General features: G+C 60.7%; 1 protein-coding gene and 1 long non-coding RNA gene across 4 annotated transcripts; both read left to right on the forward strand.

Moving 5' to 3' along the window:
• LOC129135320 (uncharacterized) lies at window positions 1–7,813 on the forward strand. Of its 3 annotated transcripts, none has more exons than XR_008546758.1 (5): window positions 1–613; window positions 5,386–5,482; window positions 5,572–5,795; window positions 6,414–6,591; window positions 6,686–7,813. It is a non-coding gene; the product is annotated as an uncharacterized LOC129135320 (long non-coding RNA). The 3 variants fall into 3 exon arrangements; XR_008546759.1 differs by having other exon boundaries at window positions 1–429; window positions 525–613; window positions 6,414–7,813; XR_008546757.1 differs by having other exon boundaries at window positions 6,414–7,813.
• A 6-nt stretch (window positions 7,814–7,819) lies between these two features.
• Window positions 7,820–16,500, forward strand: LOC107974000 (aquaporin-12B). The gene is made up of 3 exons (XM_054679675.2): window positions 7,820–9,335; window positions 11,064–11,180; window positions 14,787–16,500. The coding sequence occupies exons 1-3, from the start codon at window positions 8,729–8,731 to the stop codon at window positions 14,984–14,986; spliced, it is 924 nt and encodes a 307-aa protein (XP_054535650.1). The 5' UTR covers window positions 7,820–8,728; the 3' UTR covers window positions 14,987–16,500.
• Window positions 16,501–17,440: the final 940 nt, after the last annotated feature.

The raw sequence follows: 17,440 nt of genomic DNA on the forward strand, positions 1-17,440 counted from the left end.
TCTAAATGTGTTCCTGTGAGGCCCTTGCCTGGAAAGGTGAAGCAGCAACACCAAGGCACTCGTTGCACGGCCCCTGAAAACCAGCCAGAACCAGTCCCTGCTGGGTGGTCCCCGGTCAGAATTACAGAAATCAGCCTCTTGGCCAATCAAACTTAGGGCTGGTGGCACAGAAGAGTGGGGCTGTGTGTCGGCATCTGGAGGGGGTGAGCTGCACCTGGGTGAGTGTGGCTTTCCTAGTGGCCAGCGCTGGTTTAGCTGCTAGAGAGAAAGAACGCTCCTGGCCAGCAGCCCCTGGTTTCTGCTTTTCAGTGTCTTGTGCGTGACTCCACCCCTGCCAGGCAGGGCCTCAGGTGTTGTTGATCATTTGCTGTCTTATCACCACAAGGAACCTGTTTTGTCAGTCTTCTCTTTATGTTCACCTTCATGCTGGTGAGTGTGGTGTCCCAACCACAGACGGAGGGGCTGTCACGCGGCGGGTCCCACCTCCCACTCTGTCATGGCGGGATTTTTGTCATGTTTTTCAGATTTCTCTGGAATCCCCTTGGCCAAGAGGGGTCCATTCAGCTTGTTGGTGCGGGAGCTCAGGATTTCATTTTTAGTTCTCACATGGCAGGTGAGTGAAAACGTTATAAGGGACTATCCAAACCTTTCCAGAAGTGGTTGTAGTATCTTAACTCTCACCAGTCGTGTGTGACAGTTTTGGTGTCTTTAAAAGTCGGTGGTGTCGAGATTTCACAACTACCTCTTCTGCTGATTGTGTGGTTCTATCTGTTCGTGGCTTAAACTTGCATTTCCCTCATGGCAAAAAGTGTGAAACCATCAGTCGTGAACTGTCTGTCCATTCCAATCTCTTCTGTTCATTTTTAAAGTGGGGCTGTGTATCTTTTTATTGATTTATGATCATTCTTTCTATATTCTGGATACAAGATTTTTGTGTGGGATGTGTTTTGCAGTATCTCCCCAGACTTCCTGGTCATTTTCTTTGTAGTGTCTTTTGATAACTAGAGTATTTTCCTTCGGATAAAGCCAAATTGATTATGTTTAAATGTGCTTGTCACTGCTTTTTCCTCCCTGCCCAGGAAGCGTTTGTGCATTCTCAGGTCACACAATATTCCCCAGTGTTTGCTCCTAGAAGTTTCATGATTTCCCTTTGAAGTGAAATCAACGACACCCATCCAGATAGCCGGTGCTTTTCACCCAACGTAAGGGTTCGGTTTTGTGTGTTTCCACCTGGATGTCCAATTGCTCCAGACACCACACCCAGCCCCTGGTCCACCTTGTGGGTACAAGATGGCTGTGCTGCCAAGGTTCCACCCCAGGCCCTGCCTCCCCTTAGCGATGGGCAGTCAGAATGGAAACCCCCACTCCCGTTTTGGGAAAGTCCCCAAATGTCTCTCCTGGACAGTGTTTCCCTCTGAGAAATGCAACAAACCCCACGGAGGCGAGGCTGCCTGTGACGCTGCCCCTGCTGCCCAGACCGTGGGGCCGGGGTGCGGGTGTGCCACACGGGTCTGGAGTGTGGCCGCTGGAGCCAGCTGGACGGAGGCCTGACTGTGGGAGGCAACTGGCCATCCCTGGCACTGGGAGGGCAACAGACAGGGGTGGTGGGGGTGTTGGGGTGCACAAGGCCGTGCTTTAGGGACCACAGCCCGTTTCCCAGCCCCTGGGATGCTGCCCCCACTCCCTGAGCTGCCCTCCTGGCCCTGGGCATGGGGCCAGGACTGGAGGCAGAAAGCAAGGGGTGGGCTCTGTGTGGGGTGGTGCAGGCCCCTCTCAGCCATCACCGCCTGCCCAGAACCCCCTCAGCCTGGGCCAAGAGCCCGCCTGGCCTATGTCACAACCTGGAGGCCCCACACAGAGCCGCCCAGCCCAGAGCGCCCCAGCCCACAGCTCCGGGAGGGAGCAGCCACCACACCCCTCTTCCCCCAGAATCCCTGCCTGGAGCCCCCACAGCCCCCCTCCCACGGGCTCTGCAGAAGGACTGACCTTCCTGGGCCTCTGGTGTCTGCCTGAGTAGAAGGTCAGAGCACCCGTGTCCTGAAGGGTGTTAGAGCCCAGGGCCAGCCTGAGGCCCAGTTACCATCAAACAGGGCACTGTCAGGGCTCCCTCGGTGGTCCTGAGTCAGGGTCCAGCCTCCGCCTATGGCCAGGTCCTGTGCAAGCCCCCAGAGCTTGCCCTGCAGAGGACCCTGGCCAGCCCTGAGCCGGCCTTTGAGGGCCCCATGGGAGCCACTCCCATCATCTGACCCGTGACCTGTCCAGGACACCTGCGCTCGGCCGTGCGGGGCCTCACCCCTGCTCCTGAGCCGGTTCCCCGCGCCTCCCGAGATCCCCTGAGAACCTGGGCGGGGTCCCTGGGAGGGGCCGCGTCACCGCAGGGAGCAGGCAGCTGCTGCCCAGACTCCATCCAAGGTCGGGAACCCCAGGTCAGAAGAGGTCTTTCTGGAAAAGGGCAGCCCCTGAGAAACGAAACCAAAGCCACAGCCATGTGGAGGTGGCGGTGCGTCAGGGTGGGACGCAGGAAGCCGTGGGAAGAAAGTAGACCCATATCTTATTTCCGTGGCAGGGCACAGTTCAAGCCACAGGGAGGGGAGGGGACTGCTGGAGGAACAGTGGAAGTACGGGAGGGGTCTGCCCTGCACTTCCTCTCCCCAGGAAACGGGTACAAAAGATCGCTGGGGCCTCTGCCCAGGCCACCTCCTCAGTGCCTGGCAGTCAGGGGGCCCATGCCAGTATGAGTGGGAACAGGCCTCCCTTCCACATGAAGGTCACCTGGGGCCACCTCATGGGCCTTCCCTGTCCTTCCCGATCACTGGGGGTGCGGGACACTGACCTTGGAAGGCCTGGGTACCCCTCTTGGTCAGCCTTGCCCCTGGCTCAGAGCTTTGGGCCAGGGCCTAACCTGATCTGGGACTGGCTGAGTGTCCCCCACATGGCCACTCCACTCCCACACCTGGAGGTGGGACTTAGGGTCCACCTGCCCTCCCAGAAGCAGCCAGATGGGGAGGGGACTACGGGCCCCTCCGGTGTCACCCTGTGCCCTTGGCCTGGGAAGGAGGCCCCCACCTCGGGGCCAGGGGATGTCCTGGCAGAGATGGAGCTGTTTGGTGTCACCTGGACCAGAGGCCTGTGGGACCAGGGGCCTGGGAGACCCAGGCCTGGAGATGGCTCTGCAGGCTTCACTGTCTCAGGGCACAACGGCCCCACCCTCCCAGGGCCTCCCGGGAAAGACCGCTGGAAGGTTGGGGGTCCATTTGGAGATGGCTGGGAGGGGCTGCTGGTGAGCAGGCTTGGGGGTCCCCTCATGGCCTGGGAGATCCTGCAAGTCCCCACGGCGCCCCGCACGGCGCTAGAATGGGGTCTTCCTCCACCCCTGCCAGCCACGGCCTGCTGAGCCGCCTGCTGAAAGCCATGGTGACGCAGCCTGGGCTGGAGAAGAAGGCGGCTGCAGAGACCCGCGGCAGCCACAGGCCCCTGCGGAAAGGAGGGCTGCAGCTGTCAGGAGTGCTCCCGCCTGATTCTGTAGGGTTGTGTGTGGACATGTTCAGAGCAAACATGTTAGATCGCTTCCCTCTGCTGTCCTGTCACCATGGAACACGAGAGGCACTGACTTCTGTCACTATTAAAGCCTGGTGGATTTTACCACAGAACGTTTGTGTTATGGGACACCAGGGGATAAACAGCCACCATTCAAGGACTTCACCTCCTCTGTTGGGAGTGGGACGAGCGTGTTTTCCGCTATACCCAGGACACTTGCATCAGGTTTGGTGAAAGCGTGGCCTCAGTATGGTGTTTGTAGCCACACACTGTGGTGTTTTTAGAGATTAAGTGTGGCTTAAGGAGACGGGTACGGGTGCCAAGCTGACAAGGGGTGGACTCGCGATGCTTAATTTTTTGTGTCAAGTTGACTGGGCTCAGGGGTGCCCAGAGAACTGGCAAATCATGGCTTCTGGCACATCTGTGAGGGTGTTTCAGGAAGAGATGGTAATTTGTCAGTCAGCGGAGGAAGGCAGATCTGGCCTCAGCTATGAGGGTGGGCAGCACCCAGCCCATTGCAGACCCAGACTCTGGAGTTTCCTCCGTCTTCTTGGGCTGGGGCGTCCATCTCCTCCTGCCCGCAGACACAGGAGTTTCTGGGTCCCAGGCCTTGCGCTCTGGGACTGACACCAGCGGTTCCTCAATTCTCAGGCCTTTGGGCTTGGACTGAATGACGCCACCGGCTGTTCGGGTTCACTGGCTTAGGGACAGCAGTTTGTGGGACTTCTCAGCCTCCGTGATCAAGGAGCCGATTCCTGTAATAAATCTCCTAAACATATCGCCCAGCAGCTCTGTTTCTCTGGAGAACCCTGACTCACATATGAGGGCCTAGAGGTTTGGTTGTAGCAGGCCCCGGGCCCTGTTCCAGCACCTGGCAGTACCCCCAGCTGATGGGCCCCAGGTGGGGAGGGACAGCCGGCCTGAGGGAGGTGCCTCCTGGGCCCCACCGTGGGCTCCCATGTAGACAGGCAGGGTGGGGAGCAAGGACAAGGCTGTCCCCTCCTCTGGCCTCCGTCTACAGGTGGGACTTCTTTCCAGCCCTTTCTGTGGGTGGGGGGTGCACACGGGCAGGCCAGCCCCAGGCGCCCTCAGGACCGCACCCTAGGCCTGCCCTGGGGGGAGTGGGGATGGGGCTGGGGCCTCACCTTGCTCAGGACCCAACCCCGGTGCAGCTGCACTCCTGGCTTTTCGCCTGCAGGACAGAGAGGCCCGGAGTGGCCTGGCCCTGCCGTGGGCAGCATGGCTTGGGCATGCAGGTGAGGCCTGCCTGAGGTGCCCAACCCCCTTTCTGCCAGCTGGGGCTTCCAGGTTCAGTGGTGTGTCTTCCTGTCTGGCATTTCAGAGAAGGGCTCTGCAGATGTGGGGGCTGGCTGTGAGGACACAGGGAGCCTGGGAAAAGGGTGGGAGAAGGGTCCCTGTGGCCACAGGCCACCCGAGGAGGGGCAGGGCCAGGCTCCTGTGGAAGCTATTGCGGGCCCAGGGGTCTCCTTGTCCAGGCGGGAAAGGCTTGGAGCACAAGGCACAGGCCCTTCACCCCTCAGCCAGCCAAAGCCTTGAGGGCTGGTCACCCCCCGACGAGCTCAGTCCCCTCCAACGGTGTTGCCCAACACTGGGCCTCCCACACCGCGTCCCTCCCCATCTCCACCCTGGGATCCTCAGACACCCACACACAGGCAAGGGGAGAAGCCAGGGCACCCCTAGGCTTGGCAGAGTGCGGGCTCCCTGCTATGTTGTCTTTGCTTGGTCCCTCCAGGGGAACCAGGGGCCTGTGGGTGAAGGAAGCTGACCCTGGAAGGGCCCGGGGACGTCTCTGGACCAGCCTCACCCTGGCTTTGATCTTTGTTCCAGGGCCCAGACTGACCACTCTGTTCCCACACCTGGCTCAAGGTGGGTCGGGGGCCTTCCCAGCCTTCTCAGAGCTAACCCAGAGGAGTGCACAGGACGGGTAGGCAGAGGGTTCAGGGGCCACCTTCCAATGGGGTAAGGCTGAGGAGAGGGTGCTGTGAGCTGAGCAAGGACCCCCCTCCATTTCAGCTCGTCTCCCCCGAGAGCCACAGGGAATGCTGGACCCGCCTGAGCAGGGGGCATATGGGGCTCAGCACAGCACTGTGGGGCCTAGATGAGAAGCCGCTGGTCTCTTCTTCCCCTCCCTGACCTTGAGGACTGGAACCTTGGGGAGCCTTGGGTGAGGTCCCCTCCCAGGAAATCCTGAGCTAAGACATCGCGGGCCCATTTTGAGGTGGCTGTGAGGGGTACAGGTGAGTGTACTTGGGGTTCCTTCAAGGCCAGGCCCAGCAGGTCACCTGCAGAAGGCCTTGGGCAGGTGCCCCCACCCCGTCCTGGAACACCATTCTTCCCCATCGCCCCAGAGGACCAGGCTCAGGCAAGGCTGGGAATGCTTAGCCGACCTGCTCAGCATGAAGCTCCTGCCCCAACCCCCTCCTTCCAGGCCCGGGCTCTGCCAGAGGCTGAGGTGCCCAGGGTGTCAGGACGGCCACCCTGAAGGCCCTACCCCTTTATAGGAAATAAAGTCTTCTTTCCAAATTTATAGATGTGGGATTTGTTCAGTGGACATAGCTCACCCGGGGCATTTTAGGAATTTACCCAAAAGACATAAAAGTCTGCGTTTACAGAAAGAATAGACCAAAATGCTAACAGCAGCTTTATTCATAGTAGTAAGAACTAAAATCCACCCACATGGGCATCATCAGAAAAACGGCCAAGCTGTGGCTCTTCATGACACGGCTTCAAGTCAGCAATGAAAAGGAACAAAACTCTCAACCATGTTCAAGGGATATGAACCCTCAGGGACAGGGCCCTCTCTCAAAACAGGCAGGTCCAACCCACCTGTAGCTCGTGGTCTCATTCCTCTGCAGGCTCCGGACAGAAAGCGGGAAGCTAGAATCACAGAACCCACAAGAGTGGACCCTCCCTCTGGGGAAGGGCAGGGAGGACCAGAGGACTCGGGGATGATGAAGACGTTCCAGCTCCTGACGTTGGCGAGACTCACGTTGCTGACACCTGTGACAGTGCACGGGTTCACACTTAACTTTTGTGTGTTTCACGTTTTCATATTCTGGTATAAGTTTGTTTTATTTCTCTAGAAAGAAGCAAGGGCTGTCAATGGTGATTAAACGTTCCTTCTCAGGTTTGCCTGTGCGTGGGGTAGAGGTGGACCACGCAGACCCTCCCTGCTGTGAGCTCCGTGGAGGGTCAATGCAGATGCAGGGAGACTGTGGGGCCCGGTATCCATGATGCTGGACAAGGGGGTTCCCACTCTGGAAGGAGGAGTCAAGGTCTCCAGTGGTGTGGGATTAGAATATGAGGAATCCGTCTGAGCTCATTCTCCACAGGATCCCACGAGGGAAAGACTGGCTTTTCCCTGTACAGACGCCAGGCCTCTACAGGTTCCAGAAGGTTCCTCTGCTCCTCTGAGAGGGCAGGGCACTTGCACAGGGAACAGGCAACCGAAGGCAGCCACAGCCCTACTGGAATCCGGGTTTCTCTGCCTCCTGGGAAGAGGTCAGTGGACGGGTTGGGGAGGGGGACAGGCGGCCTTCCTGTGGGAGTCGCAGAGCCTGGGGCCTCCCCTCCTTGGAGGCGACCAGACACCTTCCCTAACTGGAGGAAATTCTGAACCCCAGAACTGGAAAGGTCAAAGCTGAAATAAAATCGCCCCTTGTTTTGCGAGCTGCTGCCTCCTCTGTGCCCTCAGGCAGGTCCATTCCCTCCTGGTCTCAGTCTCCCCAGCTGTGCCAGGGGGACGCCAGGTGGGACCCAACTGGGTTTCCAAAAACAAAAGGAAATTTAAGTCTCAGAGAAAGGGGAGCTGTGGGCCAGGTTGGGGGAAGGGCCTCGGGTGCTGGAGTCAGTCCTGGGGGAGAAGGAAAGGGCTGTGGGGGGGACATCCAGCAGGTCCCACATGCTGTACCCCGTATGGCCATGGCTGGTGTCCCAGTGCTTGGGTGCAGACCCACTGGACAGGAGCCATGCTGCAGGGTGACAGACGGCCCATCGCAGGGCCCACAGGGCTCATGCCCCATCCCCTCGGGGTCCGGAGCTCTGGATGGTCCCAGCCCCAGCTCTCCCCTGCAGACGCCCAGGCTCAGCGCCTTCTCCATGCAGCTGTGGGCAGCTGGCCCCTCTGCAGGAAATTCAAGCGAATGGCGATGGTACTTTCGGTTTTCATCTCTGGAAAGCGCTTTTGGGGCGGGAAGGTGGGAGGGACGTTGATGTGAGGGGTGGTCCTGAGTTCTCCTGAGGGCAGGTGAGGGTAGTACAGGGCAGGGAATGTGGGGCTGGGGCAGGGGCTGCTGCCAACTCTTGACCACAGGGGACACAGAGCAGATGGAGAAGGGTCTCACCCAGACTGGACCCCAGGCAGGTCAACAAGCTTGGGAGTCCCTGCTGAGGTGGGGACACAGTGGAGGTGCAGGGAGCCAGGAATGAGAGGACCTTCCCAAAGGCAGGGATGCAGCCCACGTGCAGGGGGCCTGGCCTAGGTGGGGACACAGCCAGGTGCAGGAAGCAGGGGGCGCTCACTCAAGGGAAGACATCTACAGGTGCAGGCAGGAGGGAACTTCACCTAGGCTGGGTCACAGAACAGGTGCAGGGGCCATGAGGGGCCCTCCCAGGCGGAGACACAGTGCAGGTTCAGTAGGGGTTTCACCCCAGTGAGGACACAGTGCAGGTGCAATAAGCCTGGGGCCCTCACTGAGATGGGGACACAGCATCCATGCAGGGAGGCAGAAATGGGGGCCCTTGTTCAGGCAGGGACCTGGAGGGGTTGCAGGGATCTGGGAGACCCTGACTCAAGAGGGGCCAGGTGCAGGGAGCAGGTATTGGGGTCCGGGACCCAAGAGCGCAGGTAGGAGGAGCGGAGCTCGGATGGAGGCTCTGAAGAGCTGGGCCAGTCTCCAGCGCCCAGGCCTGGCCGAGCGTGGCAAGTGGGTCCGGGTGTGTCACATGACCGGATGATGCCAGGCTGTGGGGCAGGGCCCCTGTGGCCACCCTGGCTGTGCACCTGGGTGGCAGCCAGTGGGGCGGGAGCTGGGGCTGCAGCTGTGGTGTTCCCAGAGGCCCAGGTGCCCTCTCCCACACTCCTGGGCCCTCTGGGTTGTGGGAACCGGCCAGCTCCTGCTCTGTCCCCTCAGGTGTCCTGCAGGCACAGCTCCTCGGGGGGCCCAGGCCGATGGCAGGTCTTAACGTGTCCCTCTCCTTCTTCTTTGCCACCTTCGCCCTCTGCGAGGCAGCCAGGCGGGCCTCCAAGGCCCTGCTCCCAGTGGGCGCCTATGAAGGCTTCGCCCGGGAGGCGGTGGGCGCGGTGCAGCTTGGGGCCTGCTGCCTGGAGATGAGGACGCTGGTCGAGCTCGGGCCCTGGGCTGGGGACTTGGGGCCTGACCTGCTGCTCACCCTGCTCTTCCTGCTCTTCCTGGTGCACGGGGTCACCTTGGACGGGGCCTCGGGCAACCCCACCGTGTCCCTGCAGGAGTTCCTCATGGCCGAGGAGTCTCTGCCTGGCATGCTGCTGAAGCTGGCGGCACAGGGGCTGGGCATGCAGGCCGCCTGCACCCTGACGCGCCTCTGCTGGGCCTGGGAGCTCAGCGACCTGCACCTGCTGCAGAGCCTCATGGCCCAGAGCTGCAGCTCGGCCCTGCGCACATCCGTGCCCCACGGGGCACTCGTGGAGGCCGCCTGCGCCTTTTGTTTCCACCTGACCCTCCTGCACCTGCGGCACAGTCCTCCCGCCTACAGCGGGCCCGCTGTGTCTCTGCTGGTGACCGTCACGGCCTACACAGGTGAGCACTGCTTCCCCTTCCCCTGGGCCCCTCAGGACCTCTCACCTGTGTGGCCTCCATGCACACTCAGGCCGGCTGGCACCCAGGATAGGGGGCTGCTGGCCCGGGTGGACAACAAACCCACAAGAAGGGGTGGCGATTTCCTGGGACCTGGCGGGTAGACGAGGGCCTGCGCTGGACATGGGGTGCGGTGGAGGAGCCTGTCCCCTGCCAGGGCCATCCTGCCCACTGTACCTCTCCCCAGTCCCAGCTATTCTTGGTCCTCCCAGAAGTTCTGCCTCTGGCGTAGTAGGGACAGCCGAGGCAGACGATTCAAGGCCCAGTCCAGTTTCCTGGTCTGGTGTGGGAGTCCCTGCACCCTCTATCACCCCTTCCAGAGTGACAGGTCCTGTCCCACCTGCCCCAGTTGGCCTCCCTGGCCTCCTACTGACACCCGCATCCTGCGATCTCTGCCTGCACCTGGGCCGACCGTGGCACCCAGCTCTCATGGTCCCATCACCCCCTTGTGAGCTCCCTCCACTCAGACCCTCCGTCTGATCCAGTCCCCCATGTCTGCTTTCCCCTCCGAGCGCTAGGCTCCACCACCACAAAAGCCTTTGCTCAGCAAGTTCCCAGGACAGGTGTCCACAGCGCTGGGGCTGCAGGGAGAGCCAGGGGAGGCCGGCTCATGCTCCAGGCACCACAGGAAGGGCTGCAGGGAGAATGGTGCCACGTCTCCTTCCGGGGGTCCAAGGTCCTAATCAGGACAGGACCAGCACTTAGGTCCATGGCACTGCCCACGACCCAGCACTTGGCAGACACCACGGAACCTGGACCACAAAGGCCACAGGAAGGTGCCACCAGAGCCCTGTAAAGATAGGGAGACTGAGGCACGGGTGAGCAGGGAGCTCTGCAGGGACACGGCTCTGTGGCAGATTGCCCAGGCCTCTGTCCTGGGTGGCACTGGAGAGCTCCCGTCAAGGGTCCTGCCTCCACGAGGCACAGGGCGCCTGGTCTCAGGGATGGAGCTGCCCATCCTCAGGGTCCTGGTTTACACCTGGGCGGCCGCAGACTCCATGTCCCTGTGGCCCCTGCCCTCCGCTAGGCCCACTCCCTGCTCTTCCGTGCCCAGAGGCAGGTCCCTGGTATTGGTGGATTCTGTTATTTGAGGTGGTCACTCAGGCCTGGGGCTGCAGGACAGCGGCCCGGCTGCGGCCGCCTTCCCTTGTCTCACATCACACAGCCATGTCGTCTTCTCTCCTCTGCTGCTACTCATTTCTGAGATCTCTCTCTGTCACTCCTCTCTCTCTCTCTGTCTCTCCTCTCTCTCTCTCTGTCTCCCTGTCTCTGTCTGTTTCTTTTTGTCTCTCTCTCACTATCTGTCTCTCTTAGTCTCTCTCTCCGTCTCTCTCTGTCCGTCTTTCTCGAAGGCCACGTCCCCCAAGGTGGGGTGCTGGAGGGTAGCATGGGCGGGGCACGGGATCCGGGTGAGATGTCAGGAGGGTGTTGGACGGCCCTGGGGGGCCCCCAAGCTGCTGCCCCTGACCCAGACCTTGGCTGACCCGGCCTTGCTGCATTGTGTGTCCATCGGTGCAGGGGACCAGGCGGGGCTTCAGGAGCCGAGAGCAGCTCCCAGGCCTGCACAGAGTTTGGCTCTCAGTGTGGATTCGGTGGCGGGGATCAGGTCCTGGCCTGCAGAGGGGCGTCAGGCAGGGCTGGGGACCAGGGCTGTCTGTGCTCTGCCCACAGCCGGGCCCTTTACGTCTGCCTTCTTCAACCCTGCCCTGGCCGCCTCTGTGACCTTTGCCTGCTCGGGACACACCTTACTGGAGTACGTGCAGGTGTACTGGCTGGGCCCTCTGACAGGTAAGGGCAGGGGCGGGGTGGGGTCCCTAGGGCTGCTGGGGCCCACAGAGCATCCTGGCACGTGGGGTCCTGCAGGGTGGAGGTGAGGGTGCCTGGTCAGTGCTCCTGGGGAGGTCCCTGCAGTGGGCACGGTGTGTGGGGTAGGGGCTGTGACGGCATGTCTCACTGTGGACACCGTCCCGGTGCCGAGCAAGCTGCAGCCAGGTAAGGAGGCCACAGGCTGGGGAGAGGCTAACCTTGCAAGGGGTACTGGGCACACGGGGGATGGCGTCTGCAGTGGGGCTCCATGCACCTGGGGTTCCCGTCCCAGGTGGCATCTCCACACACCCAGAGCCAGACTCCACCAAGGGGGGCTCATTCTGGTGTCCCTAAAGCCTCAGGAGGCAGGGAGCCCCACTTAGATGATATAGGGTGCCATCGTGCACTTATAGGGCTGTGAGCATGGGGGTGGAGCAGCCGGGCCCTTTGCATCCTGGTGGGGCAGACCCCGGACTTGCTGATGCACACAGGGGACCCCAGAGCTCCCCCACAGTGTGTGCCCCTCCTTTCTTATATCCTGGATCCATGCAGAGGAGCAGCATGGGGAGGTCATGGAGCCCCCTCTTGGACGTAGATCTGGGGATTCTGACCCCTGGCTTCAGAGGCCCAGGTGGAGCCCACACCTTCTCCTGCACCTGCTCTCAGGCACTCGGCTCCACCTCACTGAGGTACCAGAAGGGCAGCTGGGTTCCTATGGAATTCTGGAAGCTTTTTTCAGCTTCTGCTGGCTCTACACTGGGGAGGTCTCAGGGGCAATGCCTCAGCCTCCCCTTGCGGGGAAAGACAGGAGCTGGGGGTCTCTCAGGCACTTGGCCCTGCGATGGTGACACCGACGTCATCGTGATCTGTCGCCATGGTTCTGATGTGGTCACAGTCTCTCAGGCATGTGCAGGGTCCTAGGAAGCATATGAAGTGCATCAGGGACCCCTCCTGCCCCCGTCCCCGAAGCAGCACTGCCCTCTGCTAGGAACAGCTCTGTGTTGGCCTCTCTGTCCCCACACACTGGGCCTGCAGGGCTTCTCCGAGACTCTTCAGTTCAGGTGTCAACCCTGGGCTGTCTCCTGGGATGTGGGGGGCGGACGTTCTTTCCTTGCCTCCCCACGCTCCTCCTGCGGATCCTTCACTCCGGGTGGGTCGGCCTCTTCCTCCCGATCAGCTCCAGAGCCCCCTCTAGTTCCCTGGCATGGAAACATGGCCCCGGTGAGCTGTGGTGGCCCCGGAGGCCTCTCAGCTCCTGCACAGGCCTTGCTTCCTGTGGGTGACGAGGTCCTGGACTCTCTCCTGCCCTGGCTTCTGGGTGCTTTCCTTAGTTCAGCACCAGTGCTCTGTGTGGGCAGCGTCTCCCCCGAGGATCCGCAGCTCCGGGTTACCCGCAGGCGTCCCGGTACGTCCCAGTACGGTGCTGCCCTTCACTGATCCTGGTTGCATTTCTGTTTCCTGCTTTCCTCATCGCCTCCTGTTTCGGTTGATTCCTTCTTTTTGGTGGTGCCCGTCTCACAGTAGCTTCCTGAGAACGGGGACCTGGCAGGTACACTTCAGACCTCCTGTGTCTGAAATAGTGTCCTGGTTCTGACCTGCACTTGAGTGTCGGTGAGGCCTGGGCAGGATTCCGGGTGGGAGCTCAGTTTCGTCCTGAGTTTCTCAGGCCCCAGCCATGGCCTGTGGTGGATTCATGGGCTACAAGGCAAAGGACACAAACGAAGAGGCTTCACGTGACAGGGTTGTGTGCTCAGCCAGCTCTGGAGGCTGGAGGCTGAGCTGGCAGCACTGACAGGGTCAGCTCTCCTCGGAGGCTGCTGGGGAGGAGCCTCCTGCCTCTTCCGGGCTCCGGGGGCCTCTGGCACCCCGGGTGTCCCCGGGCTTGGAGACGCAGTACTCCCATGTCTGCCGGTTCCCCTGGCCGCCTCCTCTGTCATTGTCTGTTCTCTTCATATAGGGACACCAGTCATTGAATTGGAGGTTCACTCTACTCAAGTATGACATCACCGTGATTTAACTAATTTTATGTCCCAGGCCGTATTCTAACAAGGGCACATTCTGTGTTCTGGGAAGGGTGTGTCGCTGGGGAAATACTCTTCACCCTGCTACAACCTCTCACTGTAGAACTGCCTCTGTGGAGAAGCCCAAAGGGCATTTGCGGCTTCTAGGAGCCAAGTAGGAAGAGGCTGGGATCCGTGTTTCAGGCGGGACTCCAGGCTTGGGCGGGCCTGACGCTCAAGTCCACATGCCCCGTCTAGAGAGGAACCTGTCTCCTGCCAGGGCCAGGGAGGGAGGCACTGGCTGCTTCTGTATTTTGGGGTTTGGGGCTCTGGAGCTTCCCATGCGGAATTGCCGTCCCTCCTCCTAGGTGAGTCCCAGGGCCACCCCATCCCACAGGGACCCGGGCGCCAGCTTCTGAAAGCATGGGGCATCTGCGGAAGAACTGGGTTGTTTCCCGGCTTTCGTCCCTGTGGAGGCGCGATCCGGCCCCTGCAAGTCAGCAGTGTTTGGTCGTCCACATGCTTGTCAGCCCCACGCTGTGCTCCTGCGTCTCTTCCCGTCTCATCCATCTGGATGCTTGACACCTCTGACAGCATCCCTTTCCTGTCATCTTAGAGAAGCTTCAGGAACCCGAAAAACGGGCTTGTGTCCTTCCATTAACCTCCTTTATCCACAAGTTCAGTGTCAGCATGAGCCCTGGGGAGCTCCGAGGCTGCAGGCAGGAGCCCCGTAGCCAGGTGTGGACACGGGGCTGTCTCCCTGAGTGTGAGCGGCCACCGGCACCTGCTGGCAGCACCCCTGAGCAGGTCATCCCACCTCCCTGGGCCTGCCCTCCTGGGAGCAGAGCTAGAACCAGTGTGGGCCTGGAGGGCCGAGTGAGGGGCAACTGTAGGCAAGCTGTAGGCACAGGGGCCACTGTCAGGAGCCACAGCAGCTGCAGGTGGTGACAGGCAGGGCCCCCTCAGGCCAGCCCTAGTGGAGCTCACACACTGTGGGTTAAATCCTTAGAGGACTGAGCTTAAACTTGAAGAGGATCCACTCTCCCCTTCTGCCCGGAACACCTGCCCTTCCCAATGACCTGGAAGGCAGGCGGGGATTTAGGAGTCTCTGCTCCTGGAGTTCCGGGAGAACCTTCACATGAGGATTCAGCCAGGCCCAGCCTCCCACCCAGGGGCACCCACATCTTTCTTGTCCACTCACATCCCCCACCTCTACGCCAGGCCACAGCCCCGCAAACAGCCACCCTGGGACGCCACATCAGGTCCCGGAGGAAAATGGCCACAGAAGCTCTGGGAGTGGCTCAGGACAATGTGGGGGAGGGGAATTCCAGTCACTCATACCAGAGGGTGGTCCAGAAGTACAAGGAACCCCACCGGCTTGCCCCCGTCCCCATGGCTGGCATACCCAGAGGGAGGGGCATGACCAGGGCGGGAAGACCAGGACCAGGCAGGAGCTGGGCCTCAGGGTTCTTGGGGCTCCTGGCCAGGCTGCCTGGCTCCCCTGTCCTGGCACAGGCCTGGGAGTGGGTGTCCTGTCTGTGTTTGGGCCCAGGAGCCCCGCCCCCCAGGGACCTGCCTTCTCTTGCAGGGATGGTCCTGGCTGTGCTGCTGCACCAGGGCTGCCTTCCCCGCCTTTTCCAGAGGAACCTGTTCTACAGCCAGAAGAACAAGTACCGAGCACCCCGAGGGAAGCCGGCCCCAGCCTCGGGGGACACCCAGACCCCTGCAAAGGGGTCCAGTGTCCGGGAGCCTGGGCGCAGCAGTGTTGAGGGGCCACATTCCAGCTGAGTGGCCTTGCTCTGTGTGAGCCCCGTGTGAGGGCCCTGCTCGTAGCTGGACCCTGGAACCCTCTGGAGCTAAGAGGGAATCCCGGCCCCCTCCCCAGAAGCCATTTGTCAATAAACCATTTCTAAGACCTGTGTGTCCCCCTGGGCCCGAGAGAGGCTTCTGGACGGGCAGGCAAGGGTGTGCGGCAACACGGTGAGGCTGGTGCGAGTCTCCCCATCTCCCACGGGCTCCTTCCTGCCTCTTGTTACAGAAGAAGCAGGAGAGGAAAGGGCAGGATGACAGGGAAGAGCCCAGGGAGTCCACCAGGTCCCGAGTCTGCCAAGATGATGCTGCAGCCCTGGACATGCCCGGGAGGGAGCTCACAGCCACGGAGGCCTGAGACCCGCTGGGATGCTGAGGATGGCACTGGAGCCTGAGGCTGTAGGCTTGTGAACTAGGCACAGGGCACCCAGTCCCACGGGCCCTGAGTTCGTGACCCTCAGGACCATGGCCCACTCGTTGCCCAAAGCCAGGTCAATCACTGAGACCTTGGTGGCAGAACTGGGACCTGGAGGCATGGCACCTCCAGCCATTTCCTTCCCAAAGAACAGAGCCGGTCTGGAAACTTCCACCCAAAGGAGATAAGGGCCCTCTGCTATGGGTCCTGCTGCCCCACCCAGAGGGAGGAAGTGAGGTGGCCGGTGCTTCTGCCACAGGCTGTACCCCGTCCTCTGGTCTGCAGCAGCCCTGGGTCCAGCTGCTCTGCTATGGGGGAAGGACGAGAGGAGAAAGCAGGGAGATGTCCTCGATGCGGGGGGCTACGGGACACCCCAACCCCAGTGAGACCTCCACCCCGGCCAGCATCCAGGCTCTTGACACCATCGCGAGAAGGAATTCAGGGGCGAGTTGGCAAATAGTGAAAGACCAGAGATTTCCTGCGAAGCCCAAAGCTCCCACTGGAGAAAGGGAGTGTGGTGCCCTCTAGAGTCCCGTCCCAGGCAGGGGCGCTGGGGCTGGAGGAATCCACAGGATTCCTGGAAAACGTGGAGATGTCTCAGAGCTGCGGCGCCGCCCACTTCTTACACCAAATCTGGGTGTTCTGGAGCCATCATGCGCTGGTGGGGGTGTGATGAGTGTGCCAATGAGCGCACCGTGAGGTCGCAGGAGACACCCGGGCACAGCCAGAGCCCTGTGGGGTCCAGGCGGTCTCAGCCAGCACGGCCACACCCCGGTGTTTTGGGTCCTGTCAGCCCCTCGCTTCTGCAGGGTTTCCTTTTGCTAGAGATGAGAAGGGGCTGCCTGGAACTTCCACTCCCCTCCGACCACCCTGTATTATTCCCGTCTCATGGTGCGTGGGGTTCTCCCTGGGGATGCCGGTGAGGCCACGTTTTCCTGGACGAGCGTTTGGTGGAGGGAGAGAAGGAAGAATCCTCTCCCCTCCCAGAGGCTGCCCCTTCACACACACACCCTCCTCCCCGCCAGAAAGCCCCTTCACACACACACTCTCCTCCCCGAAGCTGCCCCTTCACACACACACCCTCCTCCCTGAAGCTGCCCCTTCACACACACACCCTCCCCCCCGCCAGAAACCCCTTCACACACACAACCTCCTCCCCAAGGCTGCCCCTTCACACACACACCCTCGTCCCCTCCATAAAGCCCCCTCCCACCCAGGCAGAGAGCTGGCTCTTTCTGGAGCCCCAGGCTCCTCTTCCCTGCCGTGGAGTGGAGACAGGAATCCCATGGGACAGGCCTGAGAGCCAGTCCTGTGTGGCATCCAGAGGCCCCGATGGGGCTGCCAGATCCTGCCAGGCAAAGGGCTGCTGAGCACACAGGGGAGCCGATGGGGTGGGGCCAACCAGCTCCCCTCAAAGACGTTCTGCTTGGGGGCCTGGCCATGCCTCGGTGTCACATGGCAGCAGAAGCAGCAGCAGGGGTTGGGGCCCCAGGAAGGAGAGGGGATCTTCCTCCGGTGGCAGCACGAGGCCCCTGGGTGCTGGAGGTGTGTCTGTTTCCCCACCAGTGCCTGCAGCCTCTGCACAGATCCTTCCAGGAGTGGAGGTCCCGGTGCTCAGGCAGTAACTGTATCAGTAACTGAGCATGGGAGGAGCAGACACAGCCTTATCCCAGTAACATAACCAGGAAGCTGTTAGAATTACTCCAGCTTAGAATCTCTTTCTGACAATCTCGAAATTCTCAACAAAATCCACAAATCCTGAAGCAAGGGCCACAGCATTGGACAGAAACGAGCACAATTTTCCTATAAGATGTTGGAGTATCCAGGTATTAATGCAGAAGTTTTGAAATTAATTTTTCTTACAGTTGAAGATACACTGATGGAATTCACAAACAGATGTTGTAAGTTGTGTGCAATCGTAAATTCACCTTCAGTCTCTCCTGTGAGCTCCACAAGCACAGGAAACGTCCGAGGAAACATAATCACGATAGATTTGCATCTACACGCACACTCCAACT

The sequence above is a fragment of the Pan troglodytes genome, chromosome 13, assembly GCF_028858775.2.
Source record: "Pan troglodytes isolate AG18354 chromosome 13, NHGRI_mPanTro3-v2.0_pri, whole genome shotgun sequence".
Lineage (NCBI taxonomy): Eukaryota > Metazoa > Chordata > Mammalia > Primates > Hominidae > Pan > Pan troglodytes.

Excerpts from the sequence above, each read along its gene's own strand:
- LOC107974000 (XM_054679675.2), top strand. The coding sequence starts at position 8,729 with ATGGCAGGTCTTAACGTGTCCCTCTCCTTCTTCTTTGCCACCTTCGCC. Across the intron at positions 9,336-11,063 it reads GACCGTCACGGCCTACACAG|CCGGGCCCTTTACGTCTGCC; the intron begins GTGAGCACTGCT and ends CTCTGCCCACAG. Across the intron at positions 11,181-14,786 it reads CTGGCTGGGCCCTCTGACAG|GGATGGTCCTGGCTGTGCTG; the intron begins GTAAGGGCAGGG and ends CTTCTCTTGCAG.